Raw genomic sequence first — 20,024 nt, 5'->3', positions numbered from 1 at the left:
GCCATAAAAGGGTATCAGACCCTCTGGAACTAGAGTTCTAAACAGCAGTCACCATGCGGGTTCTGGAAATCAAACCCAGATCCCTTGGAAGAACAGCCAATGCTCTTATCCCCTGAACCATCTCCTTAGCTCCTGACGGATCTTCTTGTGATGATGGAAAATGTTCTGTACCTACCTGGTCAGTACAGTAATCACATGCACACAGATACATAGCCACACAGTACACGGTAATCACAAAATGCAACAGTCACAAAGTACAATAGTCATGAACCACATCTGGCTATTGAACACTTGCTAGTGAGGCCAGGCAGTGGTGCTGGACATCTTTAATGGCAGCATTTGGGAGCAGAAGCAGGCAGTGAGTTTGAGGCCAGCCTGGTCTACAGAGTTCTAGGACAGCCAGGACTGGAACTAAGGAATTGAGTTTTTGTTTGTATTTTTCATTAATTCAGATAGTGACAGGAGGCTTAGTGACAGCACATTGTAGGGAAGAAAGATGCGTGTGGGCAGAGTAGAGCTGGTCAGAGGTAAGCTCAGATGAGCTCAGATGAGCTCAGATGGAGATAAGTCTCATGTAACTCTGGCTGGTCTGGAACTTAATATGTAGATAAGGCTGGCCTTGGACTCACAGACTCTGCCTGCCTCTGCCTCCTGAGTATTGGGATTAAGGTCGTGTGACATCATTCCAGGAACCCATTTCTGCTCTCTGGGCCCACATAGTGACAAGCCAGAACCAACTCCTTTAGTTGTCCTCTGACTTCCACAGGCACACGCACCCTGGCACGTGTCCAGTCCACCGCCGCACATACAAAATAAACAGGATGTAATTTATAAAGTCCTGTTTTTTATTTTCTACTTATCTATCCATCCTGTTTTTGAGACAGGGTTTCTCTGGAACTCACTCTGTAGATCAGCCTGGCCTTGGACTCACAGAGACCCTCCTGCCTCTGCCTCCTGAGTGCTGGGATGAAGGTGTGCACAGCGGCTCACTTTCTTTTATTTTTTTTAAAATTTCATTTGAAAATTTATTTTTTGTGGTGATGGCACACAGATGCCACAGTGCATGTGAGGAGGTCAGTGGGAAACTTGCAGGACCAAGTTCTTTCTTCCACCATGTGGATCTCAGGGATTAGGCTTAAGTCAGGCTTGGTGGTAAGTGCTTTAGCCATCAAGTCATCTTGCTGGGCTGTGTAGATCCTAATACATTTCATAAAACTTTTAAAATTAAATTTCCACATATATAAGTAGCACATAATATTGTTGCATGTAATCTCAAAGAAGCGTAAGTATTTTATTTTCATTTCTATTGACCGTTTGGTAGTTTCCTGCTCTACCCTTACATGCTTGAGATTTAGCTATGTTGACACATGTACGTGTGGTTTGTGTGTCATCACTGGTGTGCCACTGTCCCATTGCTCAGAGCCTGTGCTTCCCTCCTGGAGCAGCATCTTCTCAGTGGTGTTCTGTGCACGTGTCCAGGATGCGTCTGAGTCAGAGGATGCATTTGTTTGTTTGTTTGTTTGTTGAGTTCCTGGTTGTCCTAGAACTAGTAGACCAGGCTGGCCTCGAACACAGAAATCCACTTGGCTCTGCTTCCTGAATGCTGGGATTAAAAGTGTATATACCACAACTGCCCAGCCCAGGATGTGTTCTTTCTTTCTTTTCTTTTTTTTTTTCCGGAGCTGGGGACGGAACCCAGGGCCTTGCGCTTGCTAGGCAAGCGCTCTACCACTGAGCTAAATCCCCAACCCCCTTTCTTTCTTTTCTTAAAGATTCATTTATTATATATAAGTACACTGTTGCTGTCTTCAGACACACTAGAAGAGGGCATCAGATCTCATTACAGATGGGTTGTGAGCCACCATGTGGTTGCCAGGATTTGAACTCAGGACCTCTGGAAGAGCAGTCAGTGCTCTTAACTGCTGAGCCATCTCTCCAGCCCCCAGGATGTATTCTTAATACCTTTTTCAAAACACTTAAGTATTTTTTTTTCTGGTTTAAGAAAAGAATCATTGCCAGGCAGTGGTGGTGAAACCTTTAATCCAAGGACTCAGGAGGCAGAGGCAGGAAGGTCTCTGAGTTCAAGGCCAGCCTGTCCTACAAAAAGAGTTCCAAGATTGCTAGAGTTACACAGGAAACCCTGTTTCGAAAAAACAAAACAGAAAGGAAACAGAAAAATTATAAGGCTATGTGTCAAGGCTTGGATTTATCGGAGGGATCTTCATTTATAAGCTGATAGCTGTTGTTTTGTCCTTGGTGTCCCTAAATGTCCTGCTCTGGCCTCTCTCCTAGCGGCAGTACATCCCTGTTAAAGTGAAGAGCAAAGCCTTCTGGATCTTCTCTTGGGAGTATGCCATGATGTACACAGGAAGCCTAGTGGTAATAGTTTGCCTCTCCTTCTTCCTTCTCAGCTCCTGGGATTTCATCCCTGCAGTCTACGGTTTCATGTGAGTACAGCCCGCTGCAGAAATTGTTGGAAGCTGGTTTTGTTTTCATAGCTCATGGTGGAATCAGAGGAGAGAACTCTGCAGGCAGTGTTTACAACAAGGGTTCTCATGCTTTAAGAGAGCTTCTAGCATCCAGACTGCTGGCCTGTCCTGGGGTTCTGATTAAGTAGGTGTGAGAGCGCAGTAGGTAACATATACATATCACAGTGGGGATGGACTCTCGGGTGGGAGAACTCTTGTCTAGGACTCTGGGCTGTTTCCCTGTGTAGATTCAAAGCGTAATAACTGTGTTTTTTGTGTTTTGCCTTGGATAGTCATCTTTAATAACTATCTGTAATAGTTTTTTCTGGCTTTCTACTGAGCCAAAAATTCTATTCTTTTTCTTGTTACTCAGAAAAGGAATGTCATTGTTATAAGACATAGACTTAAACTAGGCAAGCATGGTGGCATACACCTGTAATCCTAGCAGGTGGGAGCTGAAGGCAGGAGGATCAGGGTCAAAAAAATTGTTGGCTATATATTAAATTCATTTTCAGTATTGTGTGGACCTTGTTTCAATGCTCCTCCCCACCCACTTCCCACACACACCCCTACCTATTACCTGTCTACCTATCTGGATTAGGGAACACTGTGTCTCTCTTGCCCTTTTCCTCATTCATTGCCTTTTTAAAAGTATGAATTAAAGCTGAGCATGGTAGTGTATGCCTCCAATCCCAGCGCTTTGGAAGTGGAGGCAGCATCTATGAGTTCAAGTCCAACCTGGTCTACATAGTGAGTTTCAGGTCACTCAAAACCTGTCTCAGACACACACACACACACACACACACACACACGCACGCACGCACGCACGCGCACGCACACGCACGCACGCACGCGCACACACATACACACACACAACCAAACAAAGAAACAAAAATGAAACTAACAAACAAACCCAATAAAATAAAAATAATAAAACTATAAACAGGGATCTGTGTGTGTGTGTGTGTGTGTGTGTGTGTGTGTGTGTGTGTGTGTGTGTGTGTGTATAATATATGGTAGGGGCAGCAGACAGTACTCTTGTCACTGCCCAGCCTAGTGCCCTTGCTGCCTTCTTTCTTTATAACATACACACACACACACACACACACACACACACACACACACACACACACACACACTCGCATGCTTAGAGAGTTCGGGATGTAGCCCAGTGGTAGAATGCCTTTAGTATTCTGGAAGTCCTGAGTTCCATCCCCAGCATTGGAAAAAAAACCCACAAATGTTTGCTTGTGTGTGTGTGTGTGTGTGTGTGTGTGTGTGTGTGTGTGTGTGTGTGCACATTTAAGTAGCATAGACTTTTGGAAGAGCCAGAGAATTGTAGCCAATTCTTTTATGATTTAAATAGATAAAAGTCTTCCAGATAAACTGAAATTTTTCAAATGAGTTTTTTGGCCTTGGGGATTTTGCACAACCTGCTGACAGCTCCTGAAGCCCTTGGAAAGCTCGGCCGCAGGCTCAGGCATGCAGTTTTCTGACTCTTCTTCTGGGGATGTGGAACAGGAATTGGGAGGAGCAAGCTTACAGAGCTCGCTCCTCTGGGCAGGTCTTTCAAATGCCCAAAATAGACTTTGTTTATTTAAGTCTCCTTCCTCTTGCAATACTGGGTAGCTCCTGATTGTAAACTGCCTAGTGTGGAAAAGAGGGGCTGTTCTCTTTGTTGCTAGGCTGGATCCCTTTCTCATTTCAGGTTCTTTTAGCTGGGTTTTGTTTGCTTGGTTTTCCCTTATGTGGCCCATTCTAACCTTGCATTCAGTATCTACCAAGGGTGACTTTAAGCTTTTGATCCTCCTGCTTTTACATTTGGGCTTAATGTAGTTCTGGAATGCGAACCCAGGGAATTGTGCATTCTAGGCAAGCACTCAACACCTGAGCTGTATCCCAGTCCTTAGCTGGTATATATCATAGCTTCTACTCTCTGGATCTTCAGTCCTACATTTTGTAAATTATCCATCTGGGGTTATCTAGAGATCTCTTTATGACTTTTAAAGGGATGGTGCCATCCTTGGTCACCTAGTACTGGCTCTAAGCCTTTAGGAAAAAGCAGGGCAAAGCCAACCATTTGTAACTCTGCTCTTTTCTCTCCCTGTGTTTTCTTAATTTCAGACTTTCTGTTCCAGATCTCACTCCAAACATCGGTCTTTTCTGGTACTTCTTTGCAGAGATGTTTGAACACTTCAGCCTCTTTTTTGTCTGCGTGTTTCAGATCAACGTCTTCTTCTACACAGTTCCCTTAGCCATCAAGTTAAAGTAAGTGTGAAGCCTGTTGCCTATTTGTTCACTGTCCCCACCGTGGCCGGTGGCACCTGGGGGTACCTGAGGCAGAAGCGCACGCCATCAGGCTTCTGTCTTCGCTGATCAGGTCAGCAGTTGAGAGTCACACCCAAGTGCAAGCTGCAAGGAGAATGCTCTGGGGCCCTGGGCTCCCCTGAAATTGCCTAAGGCCACATTACTACTCATTTCCGTCACCATTTCAGGCAAGAACAGAGGTTACCCTGAGGATGGCTTTGTGGAAAGTGGGTCTGGTTGTATGTTCTTGATCAACAGCCCAGTTGTGATTTATCCCAAGGGACTCTATCTAGTTAGGTTATTTGGAAGGCTGGGCATGCACAACCCTTTTTTAATCTTCTGTTCAGTTTTCCTGAAATGGGGCTGACTGTGTAGTTCATTTCTACAAGCCAGCTGTCATATACCTTTGTAGCTCTGTGAAATAGGTTGACAACAAACTCAGGACCTTGGAGGCCATCATTCCATTTTATAGTCCAGGATTTGCTCTGAGAGTTACACAGCTTTCGAGCAGTGAAGCTGGAATTGTTTGTCTGACTCTGGAATCTGTATTCACCCTTCTGGGCCATGCCAAGCTCCTAAGGAGAACACTGCAGTGGTCCCAGAAGTGGTTCCATTACTCTGGCTTCAGAGCAGCTGACAAAGACCTTCATAAGCAGGCATCTAGCTCTTGTGCAGAAGTCAGCCCTCTGTCCTACTCACTTCCCTGTAGCTTTTGGTCTGCTCTCAGAGGGCCACTGTGGGATGAGCTGTGCCCCCCATGCTCTCCTCACCTTTGTGGGAGACATGTGACAGGAGAGGAGCATGGAGGATTAGGAGCCCCGTAGACAGCTCCAGCACTGACTTCACTTCTCTGGGAAGGACAGGGGACAAGAATGTCTGTCTAGAGGGCTGGCCATGGTGCTGTGAAGATCCTGTGAGATGACACAGGAGAAACTTTGCTCAGAACTCAGCATAGACCAAGGGCTCAGGAGAGAGGAGCCAGGCAATTTATTAGTTTAAGCCAGTTTTAGCTGTTACTAGTTGAAGGTCTGCAAAATTCCATTTTGGAGACAGACACAGTAGCTGTCTGTAATCCCAGAACCTATGAAGTAGAGGCAAGAGGACCATGAGTTCAAGGCTAGACTCATCTATGGTAGTAAGTTGGAGGCCAGCCGGTGCTACATGCCCATATCAAAAATAGAAATTCTGGCCCCTGAAGAGCTAAAAGCACTGAGTGTAACCCTCAGTGTTCTTATTTCTCTGACTGTATTGCCAGTAAGCAAACCATGAGCCAACAGGCATTTCCTGTCTTGGGACCTGTTGACAATGACCTTTGCTGATTTCTCTTGACAAGCATTCATTTAGGCTACTAATAAGGAATGCTAACTTTTTTTTTTCCAAGACATGGTTTCTCTGTGTACCCTTGACTGCCCTGGAACTCACTCTGCCTGCCTCTGCCTCCTAAGTCCTGGGATTAAAGTTGTGTACCACCACCACCTAGATAAGGAATTCTAATTTAATATGCTTTCTTGCTTTGTTTGTGGGGGGGGAGGGGCAGGGGGACGGGACAAGCCCAAAGCTAGTACAGATAGGAGGAAGCTACTGATAGGCAGTGTCCCTGTAAACTGTTTTACTGGTGTTTGTCTGGTCTTCTTTGCCACCTCTGGGCATTTGATATCTGCAGTTTTCTGCCCTGCTACTGGGGCCTGGCCCATCCATGCCTTGTGAGTAGTAAGGCAGCCTCTGCCTGAAGTATCCCTAGGGAGTACTTTTGGTTCGTGTGGTAGGATCAGGGGACTCTAGAGTGGGCCTAGTCCCTGGCTAATCCCTCTGCCTGTTTGTCTTTCCTGCCCTGCTCCAGGGAGCACCCCATCTTCTTCATGTTCATTCAGATTGCTATCATCTCTATCTTCAAGTCCTATCCAACCGTGGGCGATGTGGCCCTCTACATGGCTTTCTTCCCTGTGTGGAGCCATCTCTACAGATGTGAGTATCCTGACTTTCCTCACAGCGGACAGGTTCAAGCTCAGCTCACTGCTGGGTCGCACTCTGGGAGAAGGGGAGTGATACGTATTTCCTGGGCACCTGTTGGGTCCCTAGAAAGAGGAGGCAATCCGAGGCATGCGTGTGCCGCTGTGCCCCTGGTGCTGTGACCAGCGGTGGAAAGTCACAGGACTGTCACTTAGAGTGTGTCACTTAGAGTGTGTCACTTAGAGTGTGTGACTGTGTCCTAACAGCTGCTGCTCATTTTGTCTTTGCATCCGCTTCGGAGTAAGTGTCTCCTTCATACAGATGAGAAACTGAGGTACGGAAAGATAGAGCCTCTTGGTCAAGGTTATGTGACTGCTACATAGAAAGACTAGGATTGGATCCCAGCCCTGTGGGCCTTGCCCAGTGCAGTCCAGCCTCGGTGTTTGTAACGATGACCAGACCATGTCTATCCTATATTCCAGTAGACTGGCTACTAATATTATACAGAGACTAAGTTTTTTCCTTCTTTTCTCCCCTACTCCCAGCTTTTTGAAATAGGGTTTCATACTGTCCACTGGCCTAAGTTCACTGTCTAGCTGAACATTCCCTTCATCTCTCAGATCCAGAGCTACTGGTGTGGACTGTCATGCACAGATTCTTTTCATTGGTTTGTTTGTTTGTTTGAGACAGAGCCTAGATTGTAGCCAAGGCTATCCTGAAACTCACTATGTAACTTAGGCTGTCCTAAAATTAGAGGTCATCCTATCTTAACTTCCTAAATACTGAGATTCCAAAGACGAGCTATGGTGTCAGAAGAAACTGAAATTCTCATTTAAAGTCAAATATAGGAAGCCACATGTGACCAAGCTTCTTGTTGGACAGTGGCCAAGCTTCCTACTGAACAAGTGGAACTGTAGCCTTTGGCTATGAACATCAGACTCCTTGCTTCCTATAAAGACCCCCCTCATTCTGCCCATGTCTCTTGGGACTGCCGTGGGGTAGATGTCCTTTGCCTCTGTTTCCAACACCCTACATGGTTCCTAACACAAACGAATCAGCAAACGACTGGGCAGTGGTGGCACATAACTTTAATCCCAGGATTTGGGAGGCAGAGGCAGGTGGATCTCTTGAATTTGAGGACAGCCAAGACTACACAGAGAAACCCTGTCTGAAAAACAACAACAATCAAAAAAGGAAGAAAAAAAAAAAAAAAGAATCTGCAAATGTATGTAGGAGGGTATTGAAGTCTCCCCGTGAAGGAAGCAGAGCCCAGTTACCCCCCTGGTTCTTTATTTGGGAGCCGTGATACTCAGCCAAACGTCGGAAGTGAACTCCTAGAGCAAGCTTCCCAAGAAGTTAGTTCTTGTTGTTTTGAGTTTGTCTGGGTGTCAACCAGGAAGTGAAACTGCAAGCAGGAAACCTTCCTAAGTGCAGGCCCCGGCAGGAAGGTAAACAGTGAATCGGGCAGGCCAGGCCCAGGCCCAGGCCAGGTGTGTCTCTTGGGCCTGGTTGGGACGGTGACCAATCTGAGCTGACTGAGAGGAGTTAGCATCATCTTCTGCTTGTGACATCCTCATTTCACAGAGAAGAATCACCTGGTGGTGAATCACAAGGCAATCAGAATATGTAGACCTGCCTTGGTCTGTGGGAGGGTAGAGCTTCAGGCACTGGTCTTTCCCTGTCCAAACTACGGTGTTTTCTTTAGCTGTCTGTCCTAAAGAGGGCATTGCCCTTTCTCAGAGGCGGTTGGTGTGTAGCAATCTCAGGCTGCTGAATTCAGTTTGTAGACAGACTGACTACAGCTTGAGTCTACATCCTGCCTTTCCCAGGCAGCCATTTTAGCCTTTCTGAGCCTCTGAATTTCCCTTTTCCACCCATGAGATGAGAGTCAGCCGAGCTTCCTGGTATGGATCTGTAAACAGGAGGAGAGCAAGTGTGGGGTTAGCCAGGGCTACACAAGGGAATTCCAGGCCACAGGAGGAGACCTGTCTCAAAAAAAAAAAAAAAAAAAAAAAAAAAAAAAAAGCATTTTTCTTGGATTTTTTTTTTTTTTTAGTTTGAAAAAGAAAATATGTTACTAGCACCCCAGTAATAATGAACATGGGCATCCCCTGCATATTTCCCCCATCAGAGCTGCTGGCCTAGCAGCCAGAGACATTGAAACAAATATTTTTTTAAACTTGAAATAAATTATTTTATGTCCACAGAGATGATAGAGCAGAGGAGGAGGAAATTTCCAGAAACCTGGATGATTTTATAGGCTCTATGAAGTAGAGGTAGTTATCAACTGGTCGGGTGAGGAATTTGTAGATACAGCATATCTTAAGTTCCCGCAGAGATTAGTAGTCAACATGCTTTGTACTGTATGAACTGTGCAGGGACTACTGTTTGGAGCACCTGTTTGGGACTTGTCATATATGACTTGTTATGCTCACTGAGTGACTTTAGCTCTGGCCTTGGGACCCCTGAGTAGACATTTTGTGAAGTCTTCTGTTCTAGTTGAATATAGTTAACATTGTAGGATGTTCCATTGAAATACTAGCTGACAGCATTGATCTCCCTGCTCCCACCTCACCTGTTTTCTTGTCATGGACAGTGGGGGAGAAAAGAATAGACCCCGCCTGGACACGCCTTTAATCCCAGCACTGGGGAGGCTGAGGCAGGTGGATCTCTGCATTCAAGGCCAGCCTGGTTTACTGAGTGAGTCCCAGGAGAGCCAGGGCTACACAGAGAAGCCTGTCTTTGAAAACAAAAACAAACAAACAAACAAATAAACAAATAAATAAATAAATATGTTGCAGTCATCGGCTTCTGCAGCCTGAGTCAGGATGAGCGAGACAAGACAAACGCATACTTGTGGTGTTAGAGGACAGCCTGCTGGCAGGGCGGCTCCAGTCTGCAGTGTCCGGCTGCAAAGCCAGCTACCACAGAGCTGGAGTTGAGCATGTGTTGTATTTTTTAAATTAATTATTGTGTAAGAGTAAAAGAATGTTGATCAAAATACAAATACATTATAATGATTATGCTGGAAGTTTCTATGTATCTAGCATAATTTAAGAAAAGAAACATCTCTTTGACCTTTGAAGCCCCCTAATTCCCTCTATTCTATGACCCTCCTGATGAGACCAGATACTTTAGATGACATTTTACTTCTGAATGCTTGAGGCTCAAGAGGGAAAGGGCCTTGTCAAAAAACCCTGTTCTTCAGGGTGGTGTGGCAGATTGGATAAGCCACCCAGTGAGTGTCTGGGGAACTTGACTCCATCTGACCTAGCAGGTCGGATGAAGGGTGTAGGCCCTGGTCATCTCTGACGCCTCCTGGTGCCTAGAACAAGCTGTCCTGTGCCCCAGGTCCCCAGTTCCATCTGCTCTGGCATAAAGCTCTAATCTTTCAGCCTTCCAGCCAGCGAGAGTGAGTAGCAGCTCCCTGTTCCTGCAAAGGTCACCATTGGCCTAAATCCAGCTGGGTGCCAGCGAAGGTCTTCCAAGCACATTGAAATGTCTCTTTGCTGCCCAGAGGCTGCACTCATGACCTCGTCCATTTCTGTACTTAGGTCCCTTTCCTGTCACCCATCTGAAGTCTTTGTCTCCGGCCATGTTGTACCCAAGAGGGAAGGTTGAAGAGTAGAAGACAGGTGTCTTCATGAAATGGCCTCACTGTTATTCTTAGAAGCATTCACAGAATTGCTGATTATGGTTGGTTTTCAGGCAGACAAGCCTGAGGTGGGAGGAAAGTCTTCAAATACAGATTCCCAGCAGTTACGGGCATGGGAGCCATTAACCTGGGTCTGAGGTTTGCTCCTAGCACACAGTGTCTCTTGGAGTGATCTGCCTTTGAGCTGTCTGAGCTCCCCGTCCTGTGACTATCACAGCAAACAGGGTCAGAGACCCAGTGCCGGGCTAACTGACCACCTGTCTTTGCAGTCCTACGGAACATCTTCGTCCTCACCTGCATCATCATCGTCTGCTCTCTTCTCTTCCCTGTCCTGTGGCACCTATGGATTTACGCAGGAAGTGCCAACTCTAACTTCTTTTACGCCATCACGCTGACCTTCAATGTTGGGCAGGTAAGAGTTGAGGGGAGCACAGGGTCAGGGCGTCTTTCTGAGTCTCAGGCTATCAGCTGAGGCCCTGGGTTCCCACCCTGTAGCTTTGAACATGCAGGGGTGTGGGTGCAGTTCCTCTGTCATCGAGCTCACTTGGGTAGAAGGACAGAGAAGTGAACAGCATGAAGTTGAGTCGGTCGTACATGTGTTAGGTACTGTGCTGTGCCCAAGCTTCCCTGGGTGCACGTGAAGTGCTGATTGAGCACCATTGTTTTGCTTTTATTTACTCGTGTGCTTGTTTTCATTTCATGTGTGTGAGTGCTTTGCCTTTCTGTGTGTATGTGTGCCTGGTGCCCCTGGAGGCCAGAGAGGGCACAGGCTTCCCTGTAACTGGAGTTGGAGACGTTGTGAGCCGCCACAGGAGTGCTGGGTTGAACCTGAGTCCTCTGGAAGAGCAGCCAGTGCTTTTAACCAAAGAGCTCTCTTTCCAGCCCCCATTTCTTACCTTTTAAAAACATTTTGAATGCATTTTTAATCACATAAGTAATACATTTATTGTTGTTACGGGAAAGAAGTCAAACAAAAAATATGAAGTGGAACTAAGTCCCAAGGCTAGGTCTGAGCAGTGACGTGCTTATTAAGTAGCATGCTCAAAGCCCAAGGTTAGACCCCCAGTGTGCAGATCTGACAGGGTGGAATGTGGTGGAACACGGCTTAGATCAGGGATCCAGCGCCACCCTTTCCTGTGAAAGAAGTTCGAGGCTTCCGTGGACTACTAGTAACACTGTCTCAAAACAAACAGACAGACAGACAAACAGTCTCTGCTGGGATTTGGGAATGTACTCAATATACAGTATTTGCCTAGCAATCTCTGTGCTGGGGAAGTGTGCACACGCACATGTGTGTTTGTGGGTGGGGAGACCTCAGGCTGACGCTGGGTGCCTCCTTCAGTCACCCTTCACCTTGTTTTGTGAGACAGCATTTCTCCCTGAACCTGGGCTAGCCAGCGAGCTTCCCCAGTACCATGATTACTATGATTAGTGTATATTACTACACATGTAACCCACTAACCTACCCATGTTACAGTACTAACCTAGTTACTGGGGAGTGAACTCATGCTTGTGCTTTATCAAGCGAGCTATCTCCCAGCCTCCCTGTTCCCCTTTTTGGAGACACTGTTTCCTTCTCAGGCCGGCCTGCACTACTGTATAGCCTGTGCTAGCCTCTGTCTCTTGGAGATCCTCCTGCCTTAGCCTCCCAAGTGCTGGAATTATAGGTGTATGCCACCACACCTATTTTTATTCAAGATCTATTTATTTGTTTGTTTGTTTATATGAGTACACTGTAGCTGTCTTCAGGCACACCAGAAGAGGATATCAGATTGCATTACAGATGGCTGTGAGCCACCATGTGGCTTCTGGGAATTGAACTCAAGACCAGAAGAGTAGACAGTGCTCTTAACCACTGAGCCATCTCCCCAGCCCCACACTTATTTTTATTTAGCATTCTTAAGACCCTGAGTCTGAGATCTAGCACGACCAAGGTGCAGGAGGTAGGAAAGAAAGGTAGAAAAGCAAAGAAAAAAAGATGGACCTGTCTCATCCTTTCCCCCCAGAATAGAAAGTGGTCATTTGATCATGCATTCAGTGTGGTTTGTGTCTTTTAGGCTTTATACATTTACAGACAGCTGTGAGAACATTTGTATACAAGAAGGGCCTTTGGTTTGTGTGAGTCAAAAACATCTAATTGCAAACTCCTCCTAGATTTAGTGTTTTCACATAAATCACTCATCTTGAGATTTGAAAAACAAAATTAAAAAAATTTTTTCAAACTGAGTCTTGCTGGGTACGGTAGCACACACCTTTAATCCTAACATTTGGGAAGCACACACAGATAGATGTCAGTGAGTTTGAAACCAGCCTGGTCTAATTGAGAGTTCCAGGCCAGCCAGAGCTACATAGTAAGACCTTGTCTCAAAAACAAACAAACAAACGAAAGAACGAGAGAGATGAGACTGGGGCTCAACTCTCATCACCCACATGGTGACTCACTACTCTGGGGGATCTGATGTCCTTCTCTGGCTTATGCAGACACTAGCATACACACGGTGCATAGATATACATGTAGGCAAAATACTCGTGTACATAAAATAATCATACTTAAAAAAATGAAATAGGGTTTCATGTAGCCAAGACTGGCCTCACACTTGCTGTGTAGCTGAAGACGACCTTGAACTTGACCCTTCTTACTATGCCTCCTGAAGACTGAGAATACAGGCGTATGCTGCCATGCCTACTCTTATGTCACACTGAGGACTGAACACAGGTCTGATGCATGCTAAACAAGCACTACCAACTGCCGCATCGCCAGCCTTTTGAGATGAGTGTTTGTAGTGACCCTACCATGTTCCTTGGATAAGTGACACTGTGATTTACTTGATCAGGTGACCCTTTGCTGTTAGGATTCGATGTTGCTTCTGGTTATTTTGCTTCTTGAAATGGAAGAGGCTTCTGTATTCTCTCACATAGCTCATGTGTGTATGGCAATGCTTTCAGGGTAGATTTTAAGTGGTAGCATTTGCAGAATCAGAAGGCATGTGAATGTTCTATATTTGGAAGATCTTAGCAAGTTGCTATTCAGATTGTGCCTGCCAGCAGAGGTCCAGATAACCCCTTAGGCTGGTGGACTGTTGGGCAACCTGCATACCTGTCATTGGCCTTGGTGGGTCTGAGCTCTGACCATAGCGAGCTCCTTGGGGGAAATGTTCTTGGAGGCTGTTGACCTTGAGTTTTGCCACTGCTGTTGCTGCTGCTGCCACCGCCGCTGCCACCACCACCAGAGCAGTAAAAGGCTGTGTCAGGAAGCAGCAGTGGTTTACTAGGTTGTCACTCTAAACATCGTTTATTGTCCTGAGCTGGGTTCGGTGGCACAAAGCCGTATTCTGATATTTTGGAGGCTGAGGTATGAGAATTACTTAGTTCAAGCCCAGCCTAGTCTATGTGGAAAAACTAAAGTAAAATAAAAGATTACTGTTTTAATCTGGAGTGTTGACTAAAGAAAAGAGAGCCTCTCCAGGAAGAAGAAACTGCCCTGTTCTTGGTCCTGTGGATCCACTGGAAGGAGATAGGGACATTTAGACTTTTCTTATTAGTTTGGTACCACTTTAGGTCTCTCATGAAGTTCCCCTGCCTTGTTGTCTATTTACCGTCATTTATGTATTACTGCGTGTGTGTGGCATGTGTGACGCATGTGCCATGACGGGCGTGTGGAGGTCAAAGATGTGCATAGTTGGCTGAAGAATCTGGTAGGAACAAGTGGCTTTTCTGTTGAGAGGCCAGAGGGACTAAGAGTAGCGACTGGGAAGGGAGGCTGGGTGTGGTGGCTGATACTTGAAGTCCCAGCACTTGGGAGGCAGAGACTGGACGGTCCTCAGCTTCAAAGTAGCCCAAGCTTCATGGGGGAAGCCAAGCGAGGCTGTGCATACCAAGACCTAGCCTCAGGGAGGGGAAAAGTGATGGGGAAGAAGGGGCGAGAGGGTCAAGAGGGAAGGTGGAGGAGCCAGAGTTAGTTTGCAGCCATCTCCACCCTCTCACCTCTCCAAAGCTGGCCTCTCCATGGCCTCCACCCAGGCCCAGTCCTGCTTCTGTGTTGGCAGCTCTACGGAGCTGTCAGGCATTCGGGGCATTCGCACATACAACAGCCTGTTCCTTCATAGCCAGGAAAGCCACGTTCATCTGGCCTCCTTCTTCCTCCCTGGTACGGGAAGATAAGAGCTGGTCGGTGTGACAGAAGGCTGCAGACTCCAGTAGGTGCTCAGAGCCCAGACCATCACTGGCAGATCAGCTTGATTTCTATAGAATGTGCAGAACTCCTTGAGTTTTGTTAAAGTCTTGTTCTGTTCGTTTTGAAAAATGTCATGTCCTATTGCAGCATGGATGTGTGTTGAGTATTAGTTACTCCAGTGACTAAGGCTCTCTCCTCTCTCGGGCCCATTAAGGATTGTTCATCATGGGGTACACATCGTCTGGTAATTACCACTGCCTCAGAGTCAGTAACAGGAAGTGACCATAGCAAACCATCTAATGAGGCTTGTGTGCTTGTGTGTGTGTGTGCTTGAGTGTGAGAGAGAAGAAGAATGCTTGAGGACTCGTACAGTTCCCTCACTGGTGACTCTCAGCAGGTGACTTAACTTCTCAGATTCCAGGGTGACAATCGCCACATCATACAGTGTTGTGTGGGTTTGCTATAACCTGTGAGTCCTATTGTTGCTGTCAATCACCTGCTGGCATGTGAAGCATGAAGAGTGGGCTCTTCAGGTACATGCAGCAGACTCCTAGGGCAGTCAGTACTCAGGCCACAGTCTCTGTTTTCTTTCCTATTAAAGTGTTTGGACAGGGCCTCCTGTACCCAGCCTTACCTCTAGCTTGCTGGAGCTGGCCTTAAACTCCTCATCTTCCTCTACCTCCCAAATGCTGGGATTATGTGTATAACAAATTGATCAGTGATTTATGTACACCCACACACACAGGCACACAAAGAGCTTGGGTTTTTCTAAAAGAAAAAGCTAATGTCCCAATCACCCTAAATAAATTTAAGAACAGAGAACTCATGACTTTAAAATTATAATTGATACTGGCTCATGCTTAAAGAGGGTTTACAGCAAGCTGGCCCCGTGTGGTCTCTTTAATCTGGACCATGCGTTTGCTTGCCCTTCTGAGTCGTCCTCCATGTGTTTACAAGTGTCATGTACTCATGGAAAGTTTGCGTATGTGTGTCTGTGTGTTCATTATGATGAAAGTATCTTCTAGTGTCTCTTAAGAGAACCCCTTTGGTAAGCTTCCTCTGCTGTATATGAGAGAGCCCCCTATTTGTTTAAGACCTGCAGGAGAGAGTTCATCGTGCTTCATACACAGAACCCCTGCTCTCTACAGCCCTGTAGGTGAAGGACTCACAGCCCTCCTTCTATGGAAGTGTTTAGTGGAGAGAAGGAAAATAAACAAGCAGGGCAAAGCAGTGTGATGGGGTCAGCGTGGGGCTGGAAGCCTGGAGCCAAGCTGGGGGTGCGTCTCAAGGAAGGAAATGCTTCCTAAATACAGTTGTGGGGAGCATGTAGACTCCAGGGGGGCTCCAGGAGGAAGGGGGAGAAAGAGAGAAGGGGAAACCAGAGGAAGAGAGTAATGCTTTGTGCTGCTGGAGGTTGTGTAGCACTGGCTGCGCTTTCTGACAGAATGGAAACATTCCAGGGTTGCAGTGGTCAGAGCCACTCGGCCCCTGGGGACCTCATTCTGCTGAGGTTCAGGCTGAGCCCTTAGTTTTCAACCACGGATAAATGACTGGATCCAGACTCTGCGAACTGTATCCTGCCGGGAGGAAGAGGCTTCAGCCTGGAATCCTGTGTGGAGGAGGCTGCTGCAGTCTGTCGAGAGTCTACACTGTGGTTCTTCACTTGGAAGGTGGCTGTAAGGACTGTATGGTGTTGGACAAGAGTGGTTTTGAGACTGCTGTCCTACCTTGCAACATTGACTTGAGGCTCAGTGATTTCCCTGGTGTTTTGTTTTTGAGACAGACTCACTCTCTCATAGCCCAGCTGGCCTCAAACATACTAAGTGGCTGAGAATGACCTTGACTTTCTGATCCTCCTACCTCCACCTGAGGTGAGGGCCTGTGAGGCCACACCCCGTCCCCTGTTGTTTTGCATCATCAGAGTCGGGAAGGTGAGCTCTGTTTACTGCCCCATCCTTAGCAGTCGGTGTGAGAGTGGGTAGCCCAAAGCTCCAGCTGCCCGTCAGCCCCACCCTCCTCTGGCTTCTGCTTGAGGACTCCAGGCAGGTGGCCAAGGAAGCAGCTGTTTGCCAACTATGGCAACCAGTCGAAGTCCCCAAGAGTGTCAGTGTGTCTCCAACAGAAGAGGCCTAGGGAGTCCAGACGTACCGAGGTGATCACGTTTCCAGATGCCCGTGGTCAGGGTGGATAAACCAACCGGGTCTGAAGCCTCAAGCTTATTTTCTTTCTTCACAAAGAACCCAGTAGAGCAGCAGAGCTGTAAGCCTGGGGACAGCCCCACAGAGTGTTTGTTAGGGCACGGAGTGTCGCCAGCCTTGGCCGGTGCTAAGCAAGCCTAGGAGATGTAAGATGAGGGAAAGAACTCAGCCTGTTGGGCTTAGACAGGCAAGACTGATGACGTAGCCTGACTTTTCACTCATACTTTGTGACCCTGGGTTATAAATGGGCCCAGCCACAGGACCTGCCAGGGACAGATACTTAGAAAATGTTTATTTCTGGCTCTCTTCTGTCACATCTGTGCTGCAGCATGTTCTGAGTCTCTTTTAAGTTTTGATTAGATCCACCGTGGCCCTGGCTATCTCATAAAGTCTCTGCCACAGGCCAGAGAACAGCCCTGGGCCTTTCTGATTGCCAAGGAGATGAGTGGAGTCTCACCAAGCCATGCCTGAAGGGTGATGCCAAAAGCCTAAGAACCAGTGCACGCCGCCCAGAGTGCGAGCCCCGTGCCAGGCTTCCGGCTTCAGAGCTAAGTGATGCTACCCACTGTGGCCATGTAACCAAGCATGGGATGTTGTGGGGGCAGAGCGAAGCTGCAGGGACTCCTGTCAGTGTATGCAGGCATGCGTAGCCCAGAAGATACCTTGGGAACAGGCTTATGCCTATATCTGAGCATCCCAGGGGCTAAAACAGGTAGCTCGCAGTGAGTTCAAGCCAGCCTGGGCCACAGAGTGAGACTTTGTCTTAAAAGCAATAAAACAAACACTATAAAAAGGTCCTTCAGGCCCAAGAAGTTAAATCAGGGAGACCCTCCATCCTGCATCCCTGCCAATAGGTTCCTGTGTTGGTACCAGATATGGTGGTGGACTCCTTTGATCCTAGCACACAGGAGACGAAGACAGGTGGATCTCTGAGTTCAAGAGAAATGACCTAGCAAGTTTTAAGGCAAGGACAAGGCTACAGAGTGAGATCCTGTCCGAGTGAGAGAGAGAGGAGGGGAGAGAGAGAGAGAGAGAGGAGGGAGGGAGAGAGAGAGAGAGAGAGAGAGAGAGAGAGAGAGAGAGAGAGAGAGAGAGAGAGATGTTAGGTTACAGTTAAGATGAGCCCTATGTTACAGTTAAGTCTGGGCATATGGAGACAGACCATAAGGGAGAGGCTGGGTGATCGGCCACAACAAGCAGGGCAGCCTCCAAAAACAGGCTCAGGTCTCTGAAGGCAGAGGGACGAACATATTCTTTTCCCCTAAACCCTAGGTCAGGTAGGGAAGAACACCGTGGTGGGTAATGAACTAGAGCTTTTATGCTTCCACTTTATACACAGAGAAAGTTAAACTTAAGGAACAGGACATCAGTTACTACCTACTAATTACGCAGGCTTTGCTATTCCCTCCCCAACTCGCTCCTGCTCAGAGTAGGCAAGGGGCTGTGGGTTTGCAGCTGGAGAGCAGGGTGAATCCTGGCATCTCTGAGAAGAAGGCCTTTCTCCTTGCAGTCTTGTTTGTTTTTCGATACAGGATTTCTCTGTGTAGCCCTGGCTGTCCTGTCTACTCATTCTGTAGTCCAGACTGGCCCTGAACTCACAGAGGTCTGCTTGCCTCTGCCTCCTGAGTGCTGAGATCGAAGGTGTGCGCTGCTATGGCCTGGCTCTCTTTGCTGTCTTAATGGAAAGTCCCAGACCCAGGCTTTCCTCTGAGGAGCCAAGCGCCAGCCTAGCCTTCTGTCCTCTCCCTGTGGTCACAGCACCCACCTAGAACTACAACACCCAAGACTAAGTCCACATGCGTAAGGCCCTTTTCTACTCTGTCTTCACAAATCCTGAAACACTGAACACCCATGTGCCCACTACAGACAGCCTGGCAGAACAGTGCAGGACTTTCTCGGTTACAAAAGCTATCCCTTAGGACATCTTTTCTTTATTTCACTGTTACTCTGGGTTTTTACCTTACTATTGGTTTTTTTGAGTCTCGTGCAGACAAGGTTCCTCCCAGGTGCTCATCCTTTCTGTGTGTGCCGTGGGCATGCACATGCTGCAGCACGCGTGGAGATGGAGCACCGCTTCTAGGGATCAGTTCTCCCACCGCATGGCTTCTGGGAATAAACCCAGCTCGTCAGGCTCGGCCGAGGTACCTTAACCCTCTGAGCCTTCTCTCCTCATCCTGGATTATTTTTTTAAACTACTTCTAATTGAAATGTAGACATTACTTTTCCTGCTAAATGTCAGCATTTACATCACTGAGTAAGTAGAGTTAAATATTTACTCACACTTCATTTACACAGAATTAGAGTTGCAAATGCAGGTCTGATACATGTATTGCCGAAGCCACAGCCACATTTTACCTTTTTTTTTTTTTTTGTAGACTAGACTGGCCTCGAGCTTACAAGGATCCTTTCTCCTCTGCTTCCTTAATGCTGGAATTAAAGGCTTTCTTCACCATGTCTTACCTACCAGAATGCTTTTGAGTTCCTTGTGTTCTCACATACAATATTTCATGTGGACCAGATTGGTCTCAGTGCACTTTGTAACCAAGAATGACCATGAATTGAGTGATCCACCAGTCTCCACCTTCTCCCTGGCTACACAGTAAGTCTCAGGCCACCTTGGACTAGATATTGAGACAGCCTCACGGAACAACCAACCAGACTGAGAATATTCTCTTAAACACTGTGAGAGTGCTTGCTTGGCATGCAGAAAGCCGTGGGTTCAGTCTCCAGTGCCACATAAAGACAGATTTGCGGCACATACTCGCAACCCCAGCATTTGGGAAGTCGAAGCAGGTTCAGAAGTGTGAGGAGATTCTCTAATACAAAGTTGAAGGCCATCATGGGTTTCAAGAGATTCTGTCTCAAAACAAAACAAACAAAACCCAAACACAGACAAACAACCCATGAACAGTGAGATCACAGTTGTGTTGTTGGTCAGGTTTGTTCTCTGGATAACTTGCACTTGTCTTTGCGTCACAGAAGGCTGCAGAGGTAGAGACGTGCTGTGCAGTCCACTCTTGTTTTCCTTCCTGGTTAACATCTTAAGTTGCACAGAACTTTTTTGTTATGCTGAGAACCCACCTGGGAAATTACCATGAACTGAATGGGAGGCTTCACTGGGACATGACTTTTCCAGTCATGGTCCCTTCCAGGACTAACCTAGGGGACCACGTTATGCTTGGTTGTCTCCTAGCATCCTCTGCTGTGTCGTCTTTATTCCCCATAACTTTGGCAGGCGTGTGGAGCACTAGGCAGGTCCCCTCACTCAGTAA

The 20,024-nt window shown here is 47.1% G+C and overlaps 1 protein-coding gene across 3 annotated transcripts in view; it reads left to right on the top strand.

Annotated features, from left to right (window-relative positions):
* The window catches only part of Pigu (phosphatidylinositol glycan anchor biosynthesis class U), a 71,228-nt gene that overhangs the window by 49,018 nt on the left and 2,186 nt on the right, over positions 1-20,024 (top strand). For all 3 annotated transcript variants that reach the window (XM_032904515.1, XM_032904516.1, XM_032904518.1), the window contains exons 8-11: positions 2,293-2,447; positions 4,593-4,736; positions 6,616-6,740; positions 10,650-10,792. In XM_032904515.1, coding sequence (XP_032760406.1) covers positions 2,293-2,447; positions 4,593-4,736; positions 6,616-6,740; positions 10,650-10,792 — 567 coding nt within the window. The remainder of the gene's footprint in view (positions 1-2,292; positions 2,448-4,592; positions 4,737-6,615; positions 6,741-10,649; positions 10,793-20,024) is intronic.

Source organism: Rattus rattus, chromosome 5 (genome assembly GCF_011064425.1).
Source record: "Rattus rattus isolate New Zealand chromosome 5, Rrattus_CSIRO_v1, whole genome shotgun sequence".
NCBI classification, from domain to species: domain Eukaryota; kingdom Metazoa; phylum Chordata; class Mammalia; order Rodentia; family Muridae; genus Rattus; species Rattus rattus.
This window is presented reverse-complemented; position numbering and strand designations above follow the sequence as displayed.